We start from the raw sequence: 25,171 nt of genomic DNA, 5'->3' as shown, positions 1-25,171 counted from the left end.
CAACTGCCTAAAGACTTTCAAGAAAAGCTGGCTACTTTCCGTGCATATTGTAAAAACAAGATAGCTGAAAAAAAGATCCGGCCAGAGAACATTATCAACATGGACGAGGTTCCACTGACTTTTGATATTCCTGTGAACCGCACTGTGGATACAACGGGAGCACGTACGGTGAATATTCGCACCACAGGGAATGAGAAGTCATCCTTCACTGTGGTTCTAGCTTGCCATGCTAATGGCCAGAAACTTTCACCCATGGTGATATTCAAAAGGAAGACCTTGCCAAAAGAGACCTTTCCAGCCGGCGTCATCATAAAAGCTAACTCGAAGGGATGGATGGATGAAGAAAAGATGAGCGAGTGGTTAAGGTAAGTTTACGCGAAGAGGCCGGGTGGCTTTTTTCACGCAGCTCCGTCCATGTTGATATACGACTCCATGCGCGCCCACATCACGCTGGTTTTTAATATATTATTAAAGTTTGACTGACCTATCTGACTGTTTTTTTGACATTCCTTTAGCGCAGTTAGATGCGGCTTACAACACGGGGCGGCTTATAGGTGGGCAAAGTTTTGAAATATGCCGTTCATTGAAGGCGCGGCTTATAACCCAGGGCGCCTTATGGTGCGGAAAATACGGTACTTGTATGGCGCTTTTCTACCTTCAAGGCACTCAAAGCGCTTTGACACTATTTCCACATTCACCCATTCACACACACACATTCACACACTGATGGCGGGAGCTGCCATGCAAGGCCCTAACCACCACCCATCAGGAGCAAGGGTTAAGTGTCTTGCTCAAGGACACAACGAACGGACGTGACGAGGTTGGTAGTAGGTGGGGATCGAACCAGAAACCCTCAGGTTGCTGGCACGGCCACTTTACCAACCGCGCCACGCCGTCCCCGAATGCATTTTTAAAGTGATTTAGACTTAGAATTGATTACTCGCATTAGCCGCATTACTAGCCACCAAGAATGAGCCAATTTTTACATGGTAGAATGCAAAAAAACAAAAGCATTTTGTCTTCTTGTCTCTCATAATGATTGTGAACAGGCAACATTCCAAAAAAAGTGCAGTTCCCCTTTAATACCGTTGTAGGAGCCTAAATGCTGTTTAAGTTCATTTACATTTTATGGAAGGTGCTTTACATTTATTCAGCCAAAATGGGACTATTTACTTTATTTGCATGCTTAGAATAATTGTAAGTAGGGATGTCCGATGATGGCTTTTTGCCGATATCTGATATTCCGCAACTCTTAATTACCGATACAGATATCAACCGATACCGCTATATATACAGTCGTGGAATTAACACATTATTATGCCTAATTTGGACAACCAGGTATGGTGAAGATAAGGTCCTTTTTTAAAAAATTAATAAAATAAAATAAGATAAATAAATTAAAAACATTTTCTTGAATAAAAAAGAAAGTAAAACAATAGAAAAACAGTTACATAGAAACTAGTAATTAATGAAAATAAGTAAAATTTACTGTTAAAGGTTAGTACTATTAGTGGACCAGCAGCATGCACAATCATGTGTGCTTACGGACTGTATCCCTTGCAGACTGTATTGATATATATTGATATATAATGTAGGAACCACAATATTAATAACAGAAAGAAACATACCTTTTGTGTGAATGAGGGAGGGAGGTTTTTTGGGTTGGTGTACTAATTGTAAGTGTATCTTGTGTTTTTTTATGTTGATTTAATTTTAATTTTTTTTAAACTATACCGATAATAAAAAAAACGATACCGATAATTTCCGATATTACATTTTAAAGCATTTATCGGCCGATAATATGGGGTTTGAACTCACTACCCCTGTATTAGGAGCCAACAGTGTTGGCCATTGAGCTATACTGGGTCCCATTACAGTTAGGTTTTCGCTTACATACAAATGTCATCAGTGAACTATGATCGAGGCAAAACATAACATTGACAAACATAACAAAACATAACATTGACAAACAAACCATGAGCAAGTACTTATTATAGAAAGTAAAATTGTACCATAAATCTATGATATTATCGGACATCTTTAATCGTAAGGTACACTTTATTTGTAATTATTACATTTGTCTAAATAATTTGATGACTTAACTGTTTAATTGCATATATGCATACCTGCCAACTTTTGAAATCAGAAAAACCTAGTAGCCAGGGTCCAGGGGCCGCAGGCCCCGGTAGGTCCAGGACAAAGTCCTGGTGGGGGGTTCAGCTTCGCCCCCCGACGCAAAATGATTGATTGCATTCAGACAGGTTAAAATGTTGCTAAAACCATCACTTTTCTATCAGTCACAGTGACTTTTCAAAACAAAAATATTACAGCAAAAATCATATGGGTTGATTGACATGTTTATTCTGTAAGCTAACTTCAATAGTTTGAAATTATTTTGACAGTTAATGCCAGTTATCCTGTCAACCTTTCACAAGACTTCAATTTGTTAATTGAAAGTATAAACAGTATAAACACTTTTTACAGTAAACAAATGGTAAAACAGTACTAAACAATTCCATTAATCCATTAATTCCATCATTATTAACTTTCTGTCCAAGCTACTGCCTTGTTCAATTGTAAAAAATATTCTGTGCCTAAAATTCACATTTCTATCACAATTATCATACTGTAAACATGGTAAGCTAACTTCATTAAAATTAATAGTCCTGTCAATAGCATGGAATTACAATTCAAATGTAGTTTTTTTGTAAGCCTTTCAAAAGAATTCAAAATATGAAAAATTAATGAAAATTAATTTAAGCCATCAGACACTTGAAAAGTGGCACATCACATCTCTAATGTAATCATTTTAGCTTTTCAACAGAAATAGCACTGCAAAAATATTAAGGACATACTTCTGTATTTTGGTAGTTATGCTGTCAACATTTAACAAGATTTCTTCAACTTGGACTTGAAAGCATAAATAGTATAAATACTTTTAACAGTATAACAGTACTAAACAATTCCAATAGATAACATTGGTGTCATTACCTTTTTGTGGCTAAAATCCAAATTTAGCAACGGCATTAGACTTGTTTTTTTTGTCCCAACGTGGTCTTTTACATCGCTAATTCCGTGTCCGATCGAAAAATCTTGTCTGCACAAGGTGCAATTCGCGTAGTTTTCACCCTTTTTGGAACGGATAATTATTCCCGGATAGGCTTTTGAATATTCTTCACGGAATGACTGCAGTTTTCTTTTCGGTTTAAGACTCGTTTGCGATTTTTCTCCGGCTGATTCCATGATCGTTCGCTCGTTTGGAAACAATGGGCAACAGGTGCCTCGTGCTTGGCAGCGGTGCTATAAATAGCCTCGCGCATGGCATTCGGAATGGCTCGATAGGAAGTTACGGGAAGCAGTGTCGATTGTGATTGTTGTTACGCGATTTCGTGAATAAAACTTAAAAAAAAAATTTTTTTTTTAATTAATGAAAAACCGTATTTTTTATCACTGCAACCGTAACCCGGAATAGGTTGATGAAAACCGTACTAATTACGGGAAAACCGGAGTAGTTGGCAGGTATGTATATGGCGGAAGGATCTGTGTGATAAGATGGTTTTGGACACAATGTATTGTGGGTAATGGCAGTCAGGAATGGGGAAATCGAGCCACACAGTTTTTTGACCTTACTCTTACTTTTTCTAACTCTTACTGGAACAAACTCTCTTTATTTTGCCATTCATTTCTTCCCACATCGTTATTGTTTTACGTTTTTGAATGATTAAGTTCACAAGTAAACTATACAAAATGAAGAGGAGCGTCTGGAGTTTTGTTTGTTGTTGCCGCAGCAAGCGGAGCAGAGGTGCGTCAAGTTAAGGCTACATTAGGAATCTACAACCGTGATAATATCGTACCGTGAGATTTTGATACAGTTACATCTCCAATATTGACCGATACATAAAACTTCTATCGCGATACCATCTTCAGCCATATTGCCCAGCCCTAATACTTTCTTTAAACATGGCTTCAGCTTGTCTTTTAAAAATGTTACTCACTGACCCTCAATCTGTAGTCCTCCAAAGTCCAGATGCGGCTGGCAAAGTCGTTTGAGGCGGCCAACAGGTACGAGCCCTGCACACACAAACGAAAGTGAAAATGAAAGTAAAAAAACCAGGGTCGGTGTGTACAGACTTACTGCGCTGTCAAATTCAATGCTGGTGATTCCAGCGTTGCTGCCGGTCAAAGCTCCTTTGGGCTCACAGCGACCTACAAATACATGACATGATGAACACAAGGAACTCAAAGTGATTTCAGGGTTGAATGACTTTGATTCCGCTGGTCTGCAATGTTCAAATATGTCAACTGAACTAAGGTCTCAGGTTGAAAACTTTAGATCAGCCCCCCCTCTCCCCGCGCCCGACACTCCACCGTGATGGTCTTTGTTGGACATGACCATTAGGAGCCAAGATGGTCTGCACTCAGACTCCAAATATGGTGTCACTTCCTGTGTGTGTGTCAGCAGCTCAGAGACCAGCACGGTATTACTTGTAACGTGCTGGCAGCACAGAGCAAAGGCTGCTGGGAGCACGGGCAGGGGAGAGGATTATGGGTAATCAGACCTTTTACTTCTCATCATTGACCTTTTCACTCACACCCCGATAGAAAAAGACGTCCTGATAGCGAACTCACCCGAGACCACTTCCCACAGCTTCACCCTGCGATCCATCCCTCCTGTTGCTAGGAGACGTGAGCCGGGGCTGAACTTGACGGCGTTCACCTCACCGTCGTGAGCTTCCTGAATGCGCGCACATAAAGACATTTCAAGAAGAACTCTGGGTGTTGGGCGATGAAAGTGAAACCAAGCAAAACAGGTGACACTTGGACTTGAATGGGCGGAACTTACAAACACGTGCAGTGCGGTGGACGGGACTCGGACCTCCGCGCAGGCCCCCAATGGCGCTTCTGGGTTTTCTGGAGAAGTACCCAAGGAGTTTGCACCTCGACGTCTGCCAACGACAACAATCAATCAATCAATGTTTATTTATATAGCCCTAAATCACAAGTGTCTCAAAGGGCTGCACAAGCCACAACGACATCCTCGGTACAGAGCCCACATAAGGGCAAGGAAAAACTCACCCCAGTGGGACGTCGATGTGAATGACTATGAGAAACCTTTCAGTGTTGTAAATATTGACTATTTTGTGTAATGTCCTACTGAATGTTAAATTCAGTTTAAGAATTGCCCATTTAGTTAAGATGAAGTGTGGATGAAGGACATTTTATTATATTTATTTAACTTTTGTTTTTTAGCTTCCCACCTTGAGAGATCGCCACCTTATTGTGGTTAAGAGCTACCAGGCTCGTATGATATCACATCACAAAGTCATAGTCGAATCTGAATTGGAAAAGTTTTCCCCATAGTCGACGGTCAGCCAAATCTATGGTGGGTTCTTTCAATACGGCCAAAAACTGCCCAAAAAAACCCAGGAAAAAAACATACGCAAAGCAAACATTTTTTAATTTTAAATGTAACCTTCGTCTGGTTGTAATCCCCTCAGATATTACAGCAAAAAGGAAAGGAAATATCAACCAAGAAAAACACAATAATGTAAACATTCTAAAAACACATTAAACACTTTTTAATACCTTCTTAAAATGAAGGTGCAAAAATAAGACATAAGTAGGAAATACATAATAAAGTGTAACAAAACAGTGCCAAGTGTGAAAATGTAGACCTAGAGAACGCAGAGAAGAACCATTTTCTGCAGCTTTAGTGCTAGGGGGTTACAGCTGTGCCCTGAAGGGTAAAAAAATGCGCTAGCTTGATGCTAATATACATTGGCTTTGCTAATGACATGCTACTGATTAGCATTAGTGATTTTACATGGCAATTTCAACACCTCCAAATTTGTTAATAAAAACTACAACTAAGATACACGTCGCAATCAAACAGCTGTGTGCAATAAGTACAAAAATTACAGTATTAATACTTTTTAGGGTGCAACAAAAAAAAAGCACAGAACTATACACTACTGCCGTCTAGCGTCTTGGACTTGCAACTTAATGTCATAATTTCAAATGACAGGATAATGATAAAACAAGATTTAACAACTGGATAGCAATTATAATTAGCTCATTTTTAAATGTTGCCCAAAAAATGTGATTTTATAATTAAAAACAATTTAATATTTATTAACACACACCGACGTAACAAAAATTGGTACCGTTGACTACCATTATCCATTCCGAGGTACCAGGAATTGGTACTGTATCAATTTAAATGTGAACGGTATCCATCCCAAGTCTGCACTCAAGAATATTTCACTAATATTTCAATAAGACATCTATCCCCCCAACACACCCCCTGTACGCTGGGGGCTTAGCAGGTAGTCATCACCTCCCTCCCAGACGATTCCACTACGAGGTTGATAATCCAATTAGATTGTCACTGTTTGAAGTCCTAGGTATTGGCCATGGACTTCAGCAAGAGGACAGAGACCCCCAACAGAGCAGTACCACAAACATCTACTTGTGTTCTGGATGCGCACCCGAAGATGTTGGAGATGGAGTCCAGCAGACCACCAGGGGGAGGTTGGGAGATTTTCTTACTGCAACAATCCCATATTATGGTCAATTATGACACACCAGCACTAATAGCAACAAATGCAAAGAATAAACTATGCACGTTGGAATGGCACTTCAGTTTCTTCAATGTCTCACCTGGGGGTTCTGCCAAGCGCTCGGTTGTGTGCCGGCTCGCCACCTCCCTTCCCAGAATCTTCTGCAAGAACTTCAATGTCATCATCCCTGAGGAGAACAACTAGTCACAATGTGTGTGGCGTCAGGCCAGAACAAGTCCCAAAGTCAAAAAAGTTCACCAACAGGTCGATCGGTAGCGGTTCTTTGGCGGCATCAGCCAGCTCCTTCTGCAGTTTGGCTTGTCTGCGTCTGAGAGGAGGAAAGAAGAGCGAGAGTGTGTCACTTGTGCTGGTTTCTCTACCCGGCGGGGACGTCTCCTATACCTGCTGTCCTTTTCGTTTTCGGAGTTAAGCCGGTTTGCCTCTTGAGCCTTCTCAGCCATCCAGCGGGAGACCAGCTCTTGGTTGTCTTCTGTGGTTTTCCTCAGCTTCTCCTCCAGGGCGCTGAAGGTGATCTGCAGTGCGTCATACTCGTCCTTCAGAGTCTGATTGGCTCGTTCCAGATCCTGCATGCGAGACACTTGGCATGTCAACTTCCTTCTCACCAGAAGGAGGGGAGATCAAGCGAGAGGTGCATAGAGATTGTCCAGGTGCGGTTTTCCTACCTGCAAGCAGTTCCTAAGATCTCGACAGTCTCCCTCCAGGTTGGCGATCTGCTGCTGGTACTCCTGCATCCTGAAATGTGACACGAGAAAGGCTGTCAGCCGCACATATCAGCAATCAGAACCTGAGAGGAAGCGCTACTGACTTGGCCTCGTTGTTCTGGATCTCTTTGTCTTTCTGTTGGATCTGGTTGTTGAGCTCAATCACCGTCTGGGCCAGCTGCGGGACAAGACAACACGCGTTAGAAAAAAACACCCTGTGTGTGTGTGTGTGAGAGATGGGTGAAGTGACAGGTAGTTTTATTTCATTTTGCTCGGTTTGCTACCTTCTTGCTGATCCTTGTGGCGCGGTTGTGGCCGACTCGACAGCAACTCATTTTATTCAATTAAGCGAACGCCTCTTCACTTTTTTACAGCTTGTATCTTCTATGAAATAGGTAGGTAGGTCTTTATTGTCATTGCGTAAGTACAACAAAACTTTGTTTTCAGCACAAACCCGTTCAAGATTAGACAAACAGTGTACAGCAGTGGTCCCCAACCACCGGGGCCGCGGACCGGACCGATTGGTACCGGGCCGCATAAGAAAAAAAAAAAAAATATATATATATATATATATATATATATATATATATTTTTTTTTTTTTTTTTTTTTTGTATTAAATCAACATAAAAACACAATATATACACTATATATCAATACAGTCTGCAGGGATACAGTCCATAAGCACACATGATTGTATTTGGGACGGTATAGCTCGGTTGGTAGAGCGGCCGTGCCAGCAACTTGAGGGTTGCAGGTTCGATCACCACTTCCGCCATCCTAGTCACTGCCGTTGTGTCCTTGGGCAAGACACTTTACCCATCTGCTCCCAGTGCCACCCACACTGGTTTAAATGTAACTTAGATATTGGGTTTCACAATGTAAAGCGCTTTGAGTCACTTGAGAAAAAGCGCTACATAAATGTAATTCACTTCACACTTCACTTCACTATTTCTTTATAAAAAAAAAAATTAGAATTTTTTTTTTTTTAAATCACCCCCCCCCCCCCGGTCCGCGGGACAAATTTTCAAGCGTTGACCGGTCCGCAGCTACAAAAAGGTTGGGGACCACTGGTATACAGGGTTACAGAACAGGAACGCTGATGATAGCGCCCCGTAAAAGGTGGGAAAAAGGTAAAACGCTGGGGAAGAAGATGAGTAAAAAAATTACAATCTAGACTGGGCTCCTAAGGGGGCCCAGTCTGGAGTGTGAAAAAACCCCTCCATAGCAAAGCACATATACATATTTCAACGTGAGTGCCGTGGTGAACGCAGCTGAGCAAGAACTCCCATAAGAACTCAAATGCCCTGTTAGATATCAAAACATATTGACAGAGTATTTGTTATTCTAATTTTTTTTTAAAGAAAATTGGGCTCCAGCAATACGGGCACTTTTCTTATTAAGTTACAATTTTTTTATTTTTTTTTAAATTTTATAAATACTGCTATCATAATTGTATTTTATCTGCTGACACAGTTGCTTTAAAAACAAAGGCGATACCTAAGTCGACCTTTACACATGAGCAACCGGTGAAGAGGTAGCATCAAATATATTTGTGGGGTTACAAATTCAATGTATGGGAAGCACTGAATGAAGAGAACAACAATAACTGCTGCTCTTCAAAATAAAAGCACTACTTTTAACTGGGCCGATATTTGATCATTCAATTAACTCAATGATAAATGAAAATTAGGTAGGTAAGCGTTGATAAATCGCCATGTGTCTGCATGTTTACAAGCTTCAAGAGGATTCACACTTAATCGGTTTCAGCAGTCGCACACGTTTGTGCCATAGCGGAATGGAAAGGAGGAGGTGAATCCTCTTGTCCTTCATTAGGAGTCTTTGACTATGTGTTGCGAGCTAGCATTACACAGTGCAACAAGTTATGAGCAACACCTGTAGCAGCTGACATGGACCAACTGATCACATAACCAAATGCCAATGCACAAGTCTGGCAATATTTCGGTTTAAACCTTTGGCAACATTGAAGAGCCAGTTTGACGAATGCGTTTGAACAACAAACTTGCACACCCACTTGGAAACCCGGGACCGACAAAATAGTGTGCACACAGAAAGTGTGGTTCAAATCACTACATCACCAAAGACATGCCATTGAATACGGTTGAAAAACTTGCATTTCTAAAAATGCTGCAAACGTTTGACAGACATTTGTCATGTTGGTGATTAGAGATGTCCGATAATATCGGACTGCCGATATTATCGGCCGATAAATGCTTTAAAATGTAATATCGGAAATTATCGGTATCAGTTTCAAAAAGTAAAAGCATCCAGTGGAGTATCACAACAAAATTAGGCATAAAAATGTGTTAATTCCACGACTGTATATATCGGTATCGGTAATTAAGAGTTGGACAATATCGGAATATCGGCAAAAAAGCCATTATCGGACATCTCTATTGGTGATTCCTCACTCGGAATCTGCCAGACTTGCATGTTTTTTTTTTTGCATAGGACCTGTTAATACATCTGCTTACACTGTAGTGTTTATATTGTTACTCTGCAAAGTCTTAACTTGATTGTCAGTTAAGTACTCAGTGGTCTAGTGGTTAGAGTGTCCGCCCTGAGATCGGTAGGTTGTGAGTTCAAATCCCGGCCGAGTCATACCAAAGACTATACAAATGGGACCCATTACCTCCCTGCTTGGCACTCAGCATCAAGGGTTGGAATTGGGGGTTAAATCACCAAAAATTATTCCCGGGCGCGGCCACCGCTGCTGCCCACTGCTCCCCTCACCTCCCAGGGGGTGATCAAGGGTGATGGGTCAAATGCAGAGAATAATTTCGCCACACCTAGTGTGTGTGTGACAATCATTGGTACTTTAACTTTAACATACATGATCAATATTGAAGTGCTACGTTGTCAATACTTTATTTAGCCATTGTATTTATTGTTTTGGTTGTACATATTTGAAGGCCCCCACTCCCTCAACATATTTTATTGCTGTTGGTTGTGTGTGCAAAATTTAGCTAACAAAGTATAATTTATTGTTCTTTTTTTTGACTTAGAGATTTAAAAGTTTACATTCCAATCACAATGTTACAATACAAGAGAAATACAAGTTTATTGCATTTGAAAGGATATAAATGCATTATTATTATGTATTATTACGTCAGTGGCTAATTTGGTAAAAAAAATAATAATAATAATAAAAATGGCAATAATATCGTTTGTCGGCAATTATTTTTAGGTCAACATATCGACGGGAAAAATGTGTTATCGTCCCAGTCCAAAATGTGTCCCTAGGTTATAAATATTAAATTAAAAAAAAAATGACGGGCTTCACGGTGGAAGAGGGGTTAGTGCATCTGCCTCACAATACGAAGGTCCTGAGTAGTCTAGGGTTCAATCCCGGGCTCGGGATCTTTCTGTGTGGAGTTTGCATGTCCTCCCCGTGACTGCGTGGGTTCCCTCCGGGTACTCCGGCTTCCTCCCACCTCCAAAGACATGCACCTGGGGATAAGTTGATTGGCAACACTAAATTGGCCCTAGTGTGTGGATGTGAGTGTGAATGTTGTCTGTCTATCTGTGTTGGCCCTGCGATGAGGTGGCGACTTGTCCAGGGTGTACCCCGCCTTCCGCCCGATTGTAGCTGAGATAGGCTCCAGCGCCCCCCGCGACCCCAAAAGGGAATAAGCGGTAGAAAATGGATGGATGGATGGATGGATGTCTGCTAATGTGAGACATGATACGGACTGGATATTTACAAATGTTCTAATGAATTTAAAAAATACTTCACGTCGTTCACAACAGGAAACACTTGCCACCAAGATGCAAGCCAACTAGGGTTGCAACAACTAATCGATTAAATCGATTATAAAAATAGTTGGCGATTAATTTAGTCATCGATTTGTTAGAACTACGCTATGCGCAGAGTTTTTTTTTTTTATATAAACCTTTATTTATAAACGGCAACATTTACAAACAGCTGAGAAACAATAATCAAAATAAGTACAAAAACAGTACAAAACAGCGCTAGGGCGGCGCTGAGGCTACGTCTCATGAGGTGGGGGTAAGCTAGCCGATGATGTGTCATGTGCAGCTCACGTGACGACGCCGTCTCCTTTGCTGGAAACATTCGAAAAATGGCGCAGGAAAACAGTACCGATAGTTAAGCGGAAAAACATCTTGAGGTTATTGCTTCAATGGAGAAAAGTGTACGACCTAAGTCGTCAAAAGTGTGGGAACACTTCACTTTAAAGACTTCAAAGAAGAGCGTTTCCTGCAAAATGGCACGGAAGTACAACATTGCTTCAGGAGCAGCTGAAAAGGAAACATGTTGGAGCCATGGATGAAGGGAAGAACTCACGATACGTAACTTTTTAAGTCCATAGTGGCAACAGGCATTCACGAGTTCAGCTTTTTTGTGAGTAACGTTAACGTTATGCCTTTGTTGCAACGCGGGGCTGATAATGTGTCTCCGGCACATTTGACTCCGTTTTGAGAGAGAAAACGCACGGTTACCAATTTGGAAATGAACGTAACGGACAGAAATATCTCGGGTTGGTTTCATAATGGATCAATGTAGCCGGGCCCGATAAAGCTATATAAATCTATTTAGATTTGAGTGACGCTTTAGTATTACTAAACGTTATGAAGGTGCTGGAATATTTCATGCTATTATTCAGAGGCAGCCTAAAATGAATCCTTTATTATTCACAACAGAAACGTGTACAATATCTGATTCAGTTCTGATCTGATGAGTTACAGTTCTGTGTTATTATTGGTGTATGCTGCACCCCCAATGTCCAGAGCATGGTGCCAGTATGCTGGTTTTTTTCAATAAAATACTGGAAAGAATAGAAATGTAGTTTGTCTCTTTTACCCGATTATTAATCGATTAATTATCGACAGATTAATCCATCCATCCATCTTCTTCCGCTTATCCGAGGTCGGGTCGCGGGGGCAGCAGCTTAAGCAGGGAAGCCCAGCCTTCCCTCTCCCCAGCCACTTCGTCCAGCTCCTCCCGGGGGATCCCGAGGCGTTCCCAGGCCAGCCGGGAGAGATAGTCTTCCCAGCGTGTCCTGGGTCTTCCCCGTGGCCTCCTACCGGTCGGACGTGCCCGAAACACCTTCCTAGGGAGGCGTTCGGGTGGCATCCTGACCAAATGCCCGAACCACCTCATCTGGCTCCTCTCGATGTGGAGGAGCAGCGGCTTTACTTTGAGCTCCCCCCGAATGACAGAGCTTCTCACCCTATCTCTAAGGGAGAGCCCCGCCACTCAGCGGAGGAAACTCATTTCGGCCGCTTGTACCCGTGATCTTGTCCTTTCGGTCATAACCCAAAGCTCATGACCATAGGTGAGGATGGGAACGTAGATCGACCGGTAAATCGAGAGCTTTGCCTTCCGGCTCAGCTCCTTCTTCACCACAACGGATCGATACAGCGTCCGCATTACTGAAGACGCCGCACCGATCCGCCTGTCGATCTCACGATGCACTCTTCCCCCACTCGTGAACAAGACTCCGAGGTACTTGAACTCCTCCACTTGGGGCAAGATCTCCTCCCCAACCCGGAGATGGCACTCCACCCTTTTCGACAGATTAATCGATTATCAAATTAATCGTTAGTTGCAGCCCTAAAGCCAACTGACCTCTCCGCGTTTTTTGTGCAGCTCCGTCAGCTCCTCCTGGTGGCGTATTCTCATCTCTGCCATTTCCTGCTGTAGCGCATCGCTGCGACTGGTGTCTGCCCCGCCGCTGCAACACAAACGCCGCCTCAGCTTGACATGACAACTACGCTGATTGCACGCGCCACTTTTTTTTCTTTTTTTTTTTTTAAAGGCCTGCTGCACTCACGTTGCTTCATGTCCTCGTGTGGCTTCATACTTGTCAACCTGATAGCGCTCTGAAAGAACAGCCTGCAGGTCCGACTTTTCCAGCAGACGGTTGTCTGAAAAACACAAGGTTTGATGTGAAAAGTTGGGGTGAGGTCATCTTCCCACCACGGTGACACTACTCTTGCAAGCATGTATGCTGGGTTGCAGATGACGTCACACCCGCTTTGCTTCATCGCGCCGTAATCCATATGGAGGACGAACCCATAATACAGGATGTTCCAGAAGTCTTGGGCACATTTCAAGTCCTTGTATCGGCTGAACTATGAATGGCAGTAAGATGAAACTGGTACCATTTTAAAACTAAATTCATTAAGTTTTTTGTAATGCTAATGATTTTTTCAGATCCAGTAATGGCGTTCACTCAACCACACTCAAAACACAATGCTGGAACGCGTTTGGCAAGAATTGGACACTCGGTGCTCACATTGAACATATTTGAACAGTCCATGAACAACTTGACTGCAAGATTTCAGAATATATCAGATTAGGGCTGGGCGATATACTCGATTTATTGCGGGTTTGTCTCTGTGCGATATAGAACATGACTATATGGTGATATTCGAGTATACATTCTCACGCAGTTGCTTTTAGCTGCGGGCATTACACTGCATGCGTTTCCCACTCTTTCTTGTCTCTCCTCACAGAGACGTAAACCAAGCGCACCTTCTTACATACGTCACGTGTGCAACGTCACGTGTGCAACGTCACACGCTCCCGCGGAGCAGAGAGGTAGCAACATGGTAACATTAGCTGTGATGCTAACGATGCGGTGCGGGTGGTGATAAGAGAGAGAGAGAAGGTGCGAATCTGGTAACAAATGGAGGAAGAATTAATTCCTAAGAAAAACAGCACGGGATCCATCGTCCGGCGGTGGTTTGGCTTCAAGCGGGAATATGTTGAACATTTAGGCGGCAAAAGCGTTGTTACAAAAAGTAGCAGCACTGCTAATGTAGCATCATTCGAAAAGTCACCCGCTAGAGAATGAGGAGTGCTTGAAACTCTGCACGTTAACATCTCCGGCCGGTGCCATACCAACAAAATGCCGAAGCAACCATTTCACTGTATGAAAAAAAAGTCAACAGCAGAAGGAGATAACGTCTGCAGGAACCTATTATGCAGCTAATTTTTATTTGACAGTTATGGAAATATCTTGTGTGACATCATGCACAAAAGTGCACTTTATTTGTTTTTAACTATTGAAGTGGCATTCTGTACAAAAAGTGCACTTTAATTTAGTATTGTTTTGATATGTCATCTTAGTGACATCACATACCTGCCAACTTTTGAAATCAGAAAATCCTAGTAGCCAGGGTCCAGGGGCCGCAGGCCCCGGTAGGTCCAGGACAAAGTCCTGGTGGGGGGTTCAGGCTTCGCCCCCCGACGCAAAATGATTATTAGCATTCAGACAGGTTACAATGTTGCTAAAACCATCACTTTTCTATCAGTCACAGTGACTTTTCAAAACAAAAATATTACAGCAAAAATCATATGGGTTGATTGACATGTTTATTCTGTAAGCTAACTTCAATAGTTTGAAATTATTTTGACAGTTAATGCCAGTTATCCTGTCAACCTTTCACAAGACTTCAATTTGTTAATTGAAAGTATAAACAGTATAAACACTTTTTACAGTAAACAAATGGTAAAACAGTACTAAACAATTCCATTAAAAAAAAAAATTGGTGTCATTATTAACTTTCTGTCCAAGCTTGTATAATCTACTGCCTTGTTCAATTGTAAAAAATATTCTGTGCCTAAAATTCACATTTCTATCACAATCATACTGTAAACATGGTAAGCTAACTTCATTAAAATTAATAGTCCTGTCAATAGCATGGAATTACAATTCAAATGTAGTCTTTTTGTAAGCCTTTCAAAAGAATTCAAAATATGAAAAATTAATGAAAATTAATTTAAGCCATTAGACACTTGAAAAGTGGCACATCACATCTCTAATGTAATCATTTTAACTTTTCAACAGAAATAGCACTGCAAAAATATTAAGGACACACTTCTGTATTTTGGTAGTTATGCTGTCAACATTTAACAAGATTTCTTCAACTTGGACTTGAAAGCATAAATAGTATAAACACTTTTAACAGTACTAAACAATTCCAATAGATAACATTGGTGTCATTACCTTTTTGTGCTAAAATCCAAATTGTATCGCTAGCAACGGCATTAGACTTGTGTTTTTTTGTCCCAACGTGGTCTTTTACATCGCTAATTCCTCCGTGTCCGATCAAAAAATCTTGTCTGCACAAGGTGCAATTCGCGTAGTTTTCATCCTTTTTGGAACGGATAATTATTCCCGGATAGGCTTTTGAATATTCTTCACGGAATGACTGCAGTTTTCTTTTCGATTTAAGACTCGTTTGCGATTTTTCTCCGGCTGATTCCATGATCGTTCGCTCGTTTGGAAACAATGGCAACAGGTGCCTTGTGCTTGGCAGCGGTGCTATAAATAGCCTCGCGCATGGCATTCGGAATGGCTCGATAGGAAGTTACGGGAAGCAGTGTCGATTGTCATTGTTGTTACGCGATTTCATGAATAAAACTTTAAAAAAAAAAATTTTTTTTAATTAATGAAAACCCGTATTTTTTATCACTGCAACCGTAACCCGGAATAGGTTGATGAAAACCGTACTAATTACGGGAAAACCGGAGTAGTTGGCAGGTATGACATCATGCACAAAAGTGCACTAATAACTTGTTTTAAAATGTCTCTGACAATCTTTCACTTTCTGTTTTGCAAATGACATGAATGTTTGTGCCACTGCTTAATAACTGTTTAATAAATACACTTTTGCTAAATTACTTAGTTGTGAGTACCCTCTGTGCATGAAAGTTAAAAAATGTGCATATATTAATACAGTATGAAGAAGAATGTTTTAATGTAGACACATAGAACCATCATACTGCTGTGATTATATGCATCAAGTGTTCATTCAAGGCTAAGGCAAAAATATCGAGATATATATTGTGTATCGTGACATGGCCTAAAAATATCGAGATATTAAAAAAAGGCCATATCACCCAGCCCTATATCAGATGCGTTTTTATATCCTTCATATTTTGAAATATTCAATGTCAAAATGCGCCCAAGACTTCTGGAACACCCTGTATAAGTAAAACTCATTTAATATTTTCTTCTTCTAATAATAATAATAATAATAGTACCTGGGATTTATATAGCGCTTTTGTAAGTACCCAAAGTAGCTTTACATGTAGAACCCATCATTCATTCACACCTGGTGGTGGTAAGCTACTTTCATAGCTACAGCTGCCCTGGGGTAGACTGACGGAAGCGTGGCTGCAATTTGCGCCAACGGCCCCTCCGACCACCACCTATCATTCATCATTCAATTCACTGGTGTGAGTGGCACCGGGGGCAAAGGGTGAAGTGTCCCGCCCAAGGACACAACGGCAGCGATTTTTGGATGGCAAGAGGCGGGGAGCGAACCTGCAACCCCTCAGGTTTCTGGCATGGTTGCTCTACCCACTACGCCATGCCGCCCCATGGTTCTAATAGAAGTTGTAAAAATAGGGACGATGTCTGTACTAAGATCTGCAACAGGATTATAGAAAGAGTGCCACATACAAAATTCTTCTTAGGCATTGTCGGAGGCAGATATTTACATATATCCGAATTTAAGTGTTACTTCTTTTAATTCATAGTCATATTTGAAAACAGCTCGTGTTTTTCCATTTGTTCTCTTTTTGTCTCTCTGCAAGTAAACTGTGTGTGTTAACCTTGATCTTTGGAATATGTTTTGACTAGAGAGATAATGTGCATGTGTTTTGACTAGAGAAATTGAAGAGGGGAGAGGGTTTTGGTCGGGGAGACAGACCATCTTAGCGGGGCGATTGAATGTTCTATGCTGGACTGGTGTCAATGTATATATGCAAAGCTTTGCAAATATATTACAAAATACCTATTCTGTCTCTGGTGGTTTTTCAACTCAGCTTTAAGTGTCGTAAAGAGCTTGGGAGCGACTTGTGACTTGAATTCCCTGGGAGGAACAACTGGTCCAAAACGCTACAGCATGTATATTGATGAATTCTTAAATTTTATAAACACTGATGATCCGACAGCAAAACTATCAAAATATGTTGGCTTCTTTTATAAAGTCAGACACACTCTGCCTCTTGAAGCACTCCTAATCCTGTATAGATCCTTGTTTGGACCACATCTAAATTACTGCAATATCATACCGTGTAACACTTGTCCAAGTTATCTAGATACAGTATATTACGAATACTACAAAAGAAAGTAATGCGAGCCATAACATGGTCTGACTTTAATGCCGCCTCAAATCCACAAGATGAAGATCCTGAAACTAAAGTTAAAGTTAAAGTTAAAGTACCAATGATTGTCACACACACACTAGGTGTGGTGAGATTATTCTCTGCATTTGACCCATCACCCTTGATCACCCCCTGGGAGGTGAGGGGAGCAGTGGGCAGCAGCGGTGGCTGCGCCCGGGAATCATTTTGGTGATTTAACCCCCAATTCCAACCCTTGATGCTGAGTGCCAAGCAGGGAGGTAATGGGTCCCATTTTTATAGTCTTTGGTATGACTCGGCCGGGGTTTGAACTCACAACCTACCGATCTCAGGGCGGACACTCTAACCACTAGGCCACTGAGTAGGTGAAACTCACTGAGAACAACTTTTTACAAAACGCATGTCTGATGTATTATGTGGTATACAAGCTGAATGACTGTCTCTGTGAGCTCATTCCTATCACGCGTTAGACTCAAAGGCACAAGCTTCAGTATGACGTGTAAAGGCCCAAATATCTGGAATGAACATGACAGTCCAATCACACAATCTACTTCATTGAGAAAAAAACCTTTTGAAACATGAATGATTGCTACATTATAACACACCGTAAACCCCAAAAGGTGAAAAACAATAGCAATCATACAAAGCAAGATATTATTATTGTTTGTTTATAGTAACATTCATTATTGAACATCGATTAGTGTAGTATGCATTCTGAAATAGAAATGCATTTTATTACCAACTACCAAGAAATTAATTCAAGAGTACAAATTGGAACTTTAAAAAATGGTTTAGGATGTAAGCATGTGAAAATGTTTTTATATTACATGTACTGTAATGGGGCCCCCGCTTATAAGCTATTACAGCTTCCTGGGACTTTCCCTTTTACAAAGCACTTACAAATTATTTCAATTGTTAAGTGTATGGACTTTTGTAATATTTTGTAAATAAAGAGATGTGGAAGATGCGTTAGTAAGTGAAGCGTTTGAGCTGAAAATGCCGCTTTGTGCTGTCCCAAGCGTTCAAATCCAGAGATATGAAAAAAATAGGTTTTAATAGTCCTGAAAGAAGTGGTTCATAAAATGAACAGTCAGGGAAATTACAAAAGCGTGTTAAAGAAAATGGCTGGGAGTTTCCCTTTAACAAAGCACTTACAAATCATATAAATTGCTCGGTGTATGGACTTTTGTAATCTTTTGTAAATAAAGAGAGATGATGACGACACAAGTGGAAGATGCGTAAGTAAGTGTTTGAGCTAAAAATGCCGCTTTGTGCCGTTCCAAGCGTTCAAATCAAGAGATGTGAAAAAATTAGCTTTCAATAGAGTCTTGAAAGAAGTGGTTAATAAAATGAATAGTAAGGGAAATCACGAAAGCATGTCAAGGAAAATGGCTCTCAACACGTTGCTTTCATCTCGTGGAGTACAGTCGCATACCTGCCAAACTTTTGAAATCAGAAAAACCTAGTAGCCAGGGTCCAGGGGCCGCAGGCCCCGGTAGGTCCAGGACAAAGTCCTGGTGGGGGGTTCAGGGGGGCTTCGACGCAAAATGATTGATTGCATTCAGACAGGTTAAAATGTTGCTAAAACCATCACTTTTCTATCAGTCACAGTGACTTTTCAAAACAAAAATATTACAGCAAAAATCATATGGGTTGATTGACATGTTTATTCTGTAAGCTAACTTCAATAGTTTGAAATTATTTTGACAGTTAATGCCAGTTATCCTGTCAACCTTTCACAAGACTTCAATTTGTTAATTGAAAGTATAAACAGTATAAACACTTTTTACAGTAAACAAATGGTAAAACAGTACTAAACAATTCCATTAAAAAAAAATTGGTGTCATTATTAACTTTCTGTCCAAGCTTGTATAATCTACTGCCTTGTTCAATTGTAAAAAATATTCTGTGCCTAAAATTCACATTTCTATCACAATTATCATACTGTAAACATGGTAAGCTAATTTCATTAAAATTAACAGTCCTGTCAATAGCATGGAATTACAATTCAAATGTAGTTTTTTTGTAAGCCTTTCAAAAGAATTCAAAATATGAAAAATTAATGAAAATTAATTTAAGCCATCAGACACTTGAAAAGTGGCACATCACATCTCTAATGTAATCATTTCAACTTTTCAACAGAAATAGCACTGCAAAAATATTAAGGACATACTTCTGTATTTTGGTAGTTATGCTGTCAACATTTAACAAGATTTCTTCAACTTGGACTTGAAAGCATAAATAGTATAAACACTTAACAGTATAACAGTACTAAACAATTCCAATAGATAACATTGGTGTCATTACCTTTTTGTGGCTAAAATCCAAATTTACGTTGAAAGTTTTCCACTTGTATCGCTAGCAACGGCATTAGACTTGTGTTTTTTTGTCCCAACGTGGTCTTTTACATCGCTAATTCCTCCGTGTCCGATCGAAAAATCTTGTCTGCACAAGGTGCAATTCGCGTAGTTTTCACCCTTTTTGGAACGGATAATTATTCCCGGATAGGCTTTTGAATATTCTTCACGGAATGACTGCAGTTTTCTTTTCGGTTTAAGACTCGTTTGCGATTTTTCTCCGGCTGATTCCATGATCGTTCGCTCGTTTGGAAACAATGACAACAGGTGCCTCGTGCTTGGCAGCGGTGCTATAAATAGCCCCGCGCTTGGCATTCGGAATGGCTCGATAGGAAGTTACGGGAAGCAGTATCGATTGTCATTGTTGTTACGCGATTTCGTGAATAAAACTTAAATTTTTATTTTTATTTTTTTTAAATCAATGAAAAACCGTATTTTTTATCACTGCAACCGTAACCCGGAATAGGTTGATGAAAACCGTACTAATTACGGGAAAACCGGAGTAGTTGGCAGGTATGCAGTCGGACCATGCTCGTGTCTGCAGCGATCACTTCGTAGTAGGTTTTTTGGCACGTTTGATTTGTTTGGGAAACTTTCTGTTCTGCAATGGGGTTCATTCTTTACTGTACAGGTAGTGTTTTGAGAAGACGTAAGCGTAAACTAAGAACAAGAGATTGTGTTAGTTTGTTCTTTTAAGTCATGTTATGTAGGGCTGCATGATTAATCAATATCGAATCGACGTCAAAGTTTTAATTAGTGCCACAAATAACTAAAGACAGAGGGTTTTCTTTTCTCTGCCGTCACCGCCATTTGAGTGACAGACATGGTCGCCAATCAGAATTCTTGAGCATTGCGTTTTTGCCGCCCGGCCAATCAAAAATGTTTAAGGAAACAGCTGTAGAGACAGCCAGTACGCTAATAACAAACACCACCTAAAGTTCAGAGTCCCAATTCCCCGGTCCATTACATGTCTCGGATGAGGTCCTCCAAGTGAGGTGAGGGGTGTTTTACTCACACTGGTGAATAATCTCCTCAAAGCCGTGTTGCTGCACTCGGTCTCGAAGCTTCAGTTGCTCGCAGATGTGTCTCTTCCATGTGCATGCGCCCCTTTTCTGCGCCATGACCACCTGAAACAAAACAGAACTTGAATGCACACACCAACGTGGCTTCAGAATCAGAAATACTTTAATAATGTAGTCTGCCAAAAGGAATTCAAAGACAAGCGCTAAATGGGTCAACTCACCGCAACTTAGGGCTGGGCGATATATCGAACATACTCGATATATCGCGGGTTTGTCTCTTGTGCGATGTAGAAAATGACCAGGGATGTCCGATAATAGCTTTTTGCCGATATCTGATATTCCGATATTGTCCAACTCTTAATTACCGATACCAACCAATACCAATATATAGAGTCATGGAATTAACACATTATTATGTCTAATTTGGACAACCAGGTATGGTGAAGATAAGGTCCTTTTAAAAAAAAATCCATAAAATAAAATAAGATAAATAAATTAAAAACATTTTCTTGAATAAAAAAGAAAGTAAAACAATATAAAAACAGTTATATAGAAACTAGTAATTAATGAAAATGAGTAAAATTATATGTTAAAGGTTAGTACTATTAGTGGACCAGCAGCACGCACAATCATGTGTGCTTACGGACTGTATCCCTTGCAGACTGTATTGATATATATTGATATATAATGTAGGAACCACAATATTAATAACAGAAAGAAACAACCCTTTTGTGTGAATGAGTGTAAAAGGGGGAGGGAGTTTTTTTGGGTTAGTGTACTAATTGTAAGTGTATCTTGTGTTTTTTATGTTGATTTAATAAAAAAAAACAAAAAAAAACCGATACCGATAATAAAAAAAACTATACCAATAATTTCCGATATTACATTTAAAAGCATTTATCGGCCTGCCGATAGTCATTATTGTACATCTCTAACAAAGACCAAATGGTGCAAAAGCGGAATCAATTTTCCCGTAAGAAACCATGTAAATCGGATGTATATGTGTAATATTAATAACCAATAATATCGGCCTGCCGATATTATCTCTATAAATGACTATTTTGTGAGTAGTCGAGTATACGTTCTCACGCAGTTGCTTTTAGCTGCGGGGATTACACTACAGGCTTCTCCCACTCTTTCTTGTCTCTCCTTCTCACAGACAGTTCAACAAGCGCACCTTGTTTCATACGTCAAATGTTGCACGTGCAACATCATGCGCCCTCGCCGAGCAGAGAGGTAGCAGCGTGGGTAACATTAGCTGTGGCAGGTGATGCAAGCGGAGCGATGCGAGTGGCAATACAAGAGAAAGAAAGATTTGAATCTGTTAAATGGAGGAGGAAGAATTCATTCCCAAGAAAAACAACACGGGGTCCATCGTCTGGCGGTGGTTTGGCTTCAAGCTGGAAGATGTCGAACAGACAACCGTAATATTTCAAGTATGCGGCAAAAGCGTCGCTACAAAAAATAGCAGCACTACTAATTTGTAGCATCATTTGAAAAGTCACCCGCTAGAGAATGAAGAGTGCTTGAAACTCCACATGTCAACATCTTGGCCGGTGCCACACCCACAAAATGCCGAAGCAACCAGCACTGACCCAATTGAGCCTAGCGTCTTCCATTTCCACATCAACACCGTATGAAAAAAAATAGTCAACAACAGAAGGACATGACGTCCGCAGGAACCTACCACAAAGCGAAGGACATACACTATTTGATTTCCTATTATGCAGCTCATTTTTATACTACAGATTTTGAAATATCTTGTGTGACATCATGCACAAAAGTGCACTTTATTTGTTTTAAACTATTGTAGTGGCGTTCTGTACAAAAAGTGCACTTTAATTTAGTGTTGTTTTGATATGTCATCTTAGTGACATCATGCACCAAAGTGCACTCATAGCTTGTTTTAAAATGTCTCTGACAATCTTGCACTTTCTGTTTGGAAATGACATGAATGTTTGTGCCACTGCTTAATAACTGTTTAATAAATACACTTTTGCTAAATTGACTTAGTTGTGATTTCCCTCTCTGCTTGAAAGTTTAAAAGTAGCATACATTAATGCAGTATGAAGAAGAATGTTTTAATGTAGACACATAGAATCATCATACTGCTGTGATTATATACATCAAGTGTTCATTCAAGGCTAAAGCAAAAATACTGAGGTATATATCGTGTCATGGCCTAAAAATAGAGATAATAACAATAAAAGGCCATATCGCCCAGCCCTACTAGCAGAGGTGGGTAGTAACGCTCTACATTTACTACGTTACATCTACTTGAGTAACTTTTGGGATAAATTGTACTTCTAAGAGTAGTTTTAATGCAACATACTTTTACTTGAGTATATTTATAGAGAAGAAACGCTACTTTTACTCCGCTACTTTTACTCCGCTACTTTTATCTACATTCAGCTCGCTACTCGCTACTAATTTTTATCGATCTGTTAATGCACGCTTTGTTTGTTTTGGTCTGTCAGACAGACCTTCATAGTGCCTGCGTTTCAACAAATACAGTCACTGGTGACGTTCACTCCGTTCCACCAATCAGATGCAGTCACTGGTGACGTTGGACCAATCAAACAGAGCCAGGCGGTCACATGACCTGACTTAAACAAGTTGAAAAACTTATTCGGGTCTTACCATTTAGTGGTCAATTGTACGGAATATGTACTGTACTGTGCAATCTACTAATAAAAGTTCCAATCAATCAATCAAAAATGTGAAGGAAAAAAGACCCTTTTTTAATTTCAACCGCACTTCCCGTCAAAAGCCTAAAGACTGACTGCACAGTTCCTGTCTTCACAATAAAAGTGCCGCTCCATCGCGCCTGCGCTTTCAAAATAAGAGTCTCCGAAAGCCAGCGCAAACAAGCTAGCAAGCTACGGAGTTTGCCGCCAATGTATTTCTTGTAAAGTGTATAAAAACGAATATGGAAGCTGGACAAATAAGATGCCAAAAACCAACCACTTTCATGTGGTATTGGACAGAAAGGAAGACTTTTTTTTCTCTTCCATTCGAAAATGTGGACGTTATCATCACTACTGTCTGATTCCAATCAATGCAAGTCATCAGAATCAGGTAATACACCAACTTATATTCTTGTCTTCATGAAAGAAATGAATCTATATGTGTTAAACATGCATGTATATTCATTAAAACACCTTTAACATGTAAACAAAACCGGCAAAATAAATAAATATAAATTATATACTGTATATATCAATGTATGTATATATATATATATGATATGTGTGTGTATGTTACTCATTAGTTACTCAGTACTTGAGTAGTTTTTTCACAACATACTTTTTACTTTTACTCAAGTAAATATTTGGGTGATTACTCCTTACTTTTACTTGAGTATTAAATCTCTAAAGTAACAGTACTCTTACTTGAGTACAAATTCTGGCTACTCTACCCACCTCTGCCTACTAGTAGGCTAAACAATATTTTACCTGGAAGCTTTAGCTGCGTATGACCAGAGTCTGTCACGTGATTTGATTCCAATCATAGATTCTGTCACGTGATATCATTCCGATCACGGACATTTTCAAGTGATCGATTATATGAAAGTTGATAAATAAACAAAGTTGTTGTATTAAAGTTGGTAAATAAACACTGCTTTACTCAAATGACTGGACGAACATGCACCATTTTGACGAAGTAGTCGATGTAGCTAACACTTTATTGGCCCACGTTTGCAGCTGCGAAGGAGGCAAACCCCCCGAAGAATAACCTAATTATCGATTATCATATCGATCACGTCATCGATCTATCGATGCGACAAACTCATGGAGCCGTGACTCAACATGTTAGCATGCTAGCGCGGCCGCTAGCTTGAGCAGATACAACCGTGTCCAGTTCCCGTTGCGTAGTGACGTCACAGACTGTGAATTCAATCATTACCTCACTCGTTAACGGCCACCTTACCGGTTTTTTTTTATTGGGTCCGTCCAACGCTAGCGCCGTCGTTCAACCGACATCACTTTCTTCTCTTGCTCCACTTCGCCTCAGCTCCATTTTGGCTCGGGAGGCGTGTTACTTCCGCAACGTCGCAGGAAAATGACGTCACGTTGGCGACCCGACTTCCGGTCTTTTATAGCCGCTGCTGCTGTCCCCCGAAAACAGTGGTCCCGAACCCCCGGTACCGGTCCGTGGATCGATTGGTACCGGGCCGCACAAGAAATAAATATTTTTTTATTTTTTATTAAATCAACATGAAAAACACAAGATACACTTACAATTAGTGCACCAACCCAAAAAAACCTCCCTCCCCCATTTACACTCATTCACACAAAAGGGTTGTTTCTTTCTGTTATTAATATTGTGGTTCCTACATTATATATCAATATATATCAATACAGTCTG

The 25,171-nt window shown here is 40.4% G+C and overlaps 1 protein-coding gene and 1 non-coding gene across 3 annotated transcripts in view; both read right to left on the bottom strand.

The window, feature by feature from the left end:
* Positions 1–24,870, bottom strand: part of atg16l1 (ATG16 autophagy related 16-like 1 (S. cerevisiae)) — a 41,327-nt gene extending 16,457 nt beyond the window's left edge. Inside the window, exons 1-14 of one of the 2 annotated variants that reach the window (XM_061972433.1) lie at positions 24,734–24,870; positions 20,797–20,908; positions 13,097–13,190; positions 12,892–12,997; positions 7,387–7,460; positions 7,244–7,313; positions 6,963–7,144; positions 6,823–6,888; positions 6,661–6,747; positions 6,489–6,548; positions 4,844–4,946; positions 4,630–4,735; positions 4,136–4,206; positions 4,000–4,071 (exon numbers count right to left, since the gene is read on the bottom strand). In XM_061972433.1, coding sequence (XP_061828417.1) covers positions 4,000–4,071; positions 4,136–4,206; positions 4,630–4,735; positions 4,844–4,946; positions 6,489–6,548; positions 6,661–6,747; positions 6,823–6,888; positions 6,963–7,144; positions 7,244–7,313; positions 7,387–7,460; positions 12,892–12,997; positions 13,097–13,190; positions 20,797–20,902 — 1,197 coding nt within the window. In that variant the 5' untranslated portion in view covers positions 20,903–20,908; positions 24,734–24,870. The remainder of the gene's footprint in view (positions 1–3,999; positions 4,072–4,135; positions 4,207–4,629; positions 4,736–4,843; positions 4,947–6,488; positions 6,549–6,660; positions 6,748–6,822; positions 6,889–6,962; positions 7,145–7,243; positions 7,314–7,386; positions 7,461–12,891; positions 12,998–13,096; positions 13,191–20,796; positions 20,909–24,733) is intronic. The other variant, XM_061972434.1, reaches the window with a different exon arrangement.
* Positions 4,312–4,581, bottom strand: LOC133614964 (small Cajal body-specific RNA 6). The gene has a single exon (XR_009816665.1).
* Positions 24,871–25,171: the final 301 nt, after the last annotated feature.

This window comes from Nerophis lumbriciformis, linkage group LG17 (genome assembly GCF_033978685.3).
Source record: "Nerophis lumbriciformis linkage group LG17, RoL_Nlum_v2.1, whole genome shotgun sequence".
In the NCBI taxonomy this organism is placed as follows: Eukaryota; Metazoa; Chordata; class Actinopteri; order Syngnathiformes; family Syngnathidae; genus Nerophis; species Nerophis lumbriciformis.
Note: the sequence above shows the minus strand (reverse complement) of the source record. Positions and strands in the feature narration are given on the sequence as shown.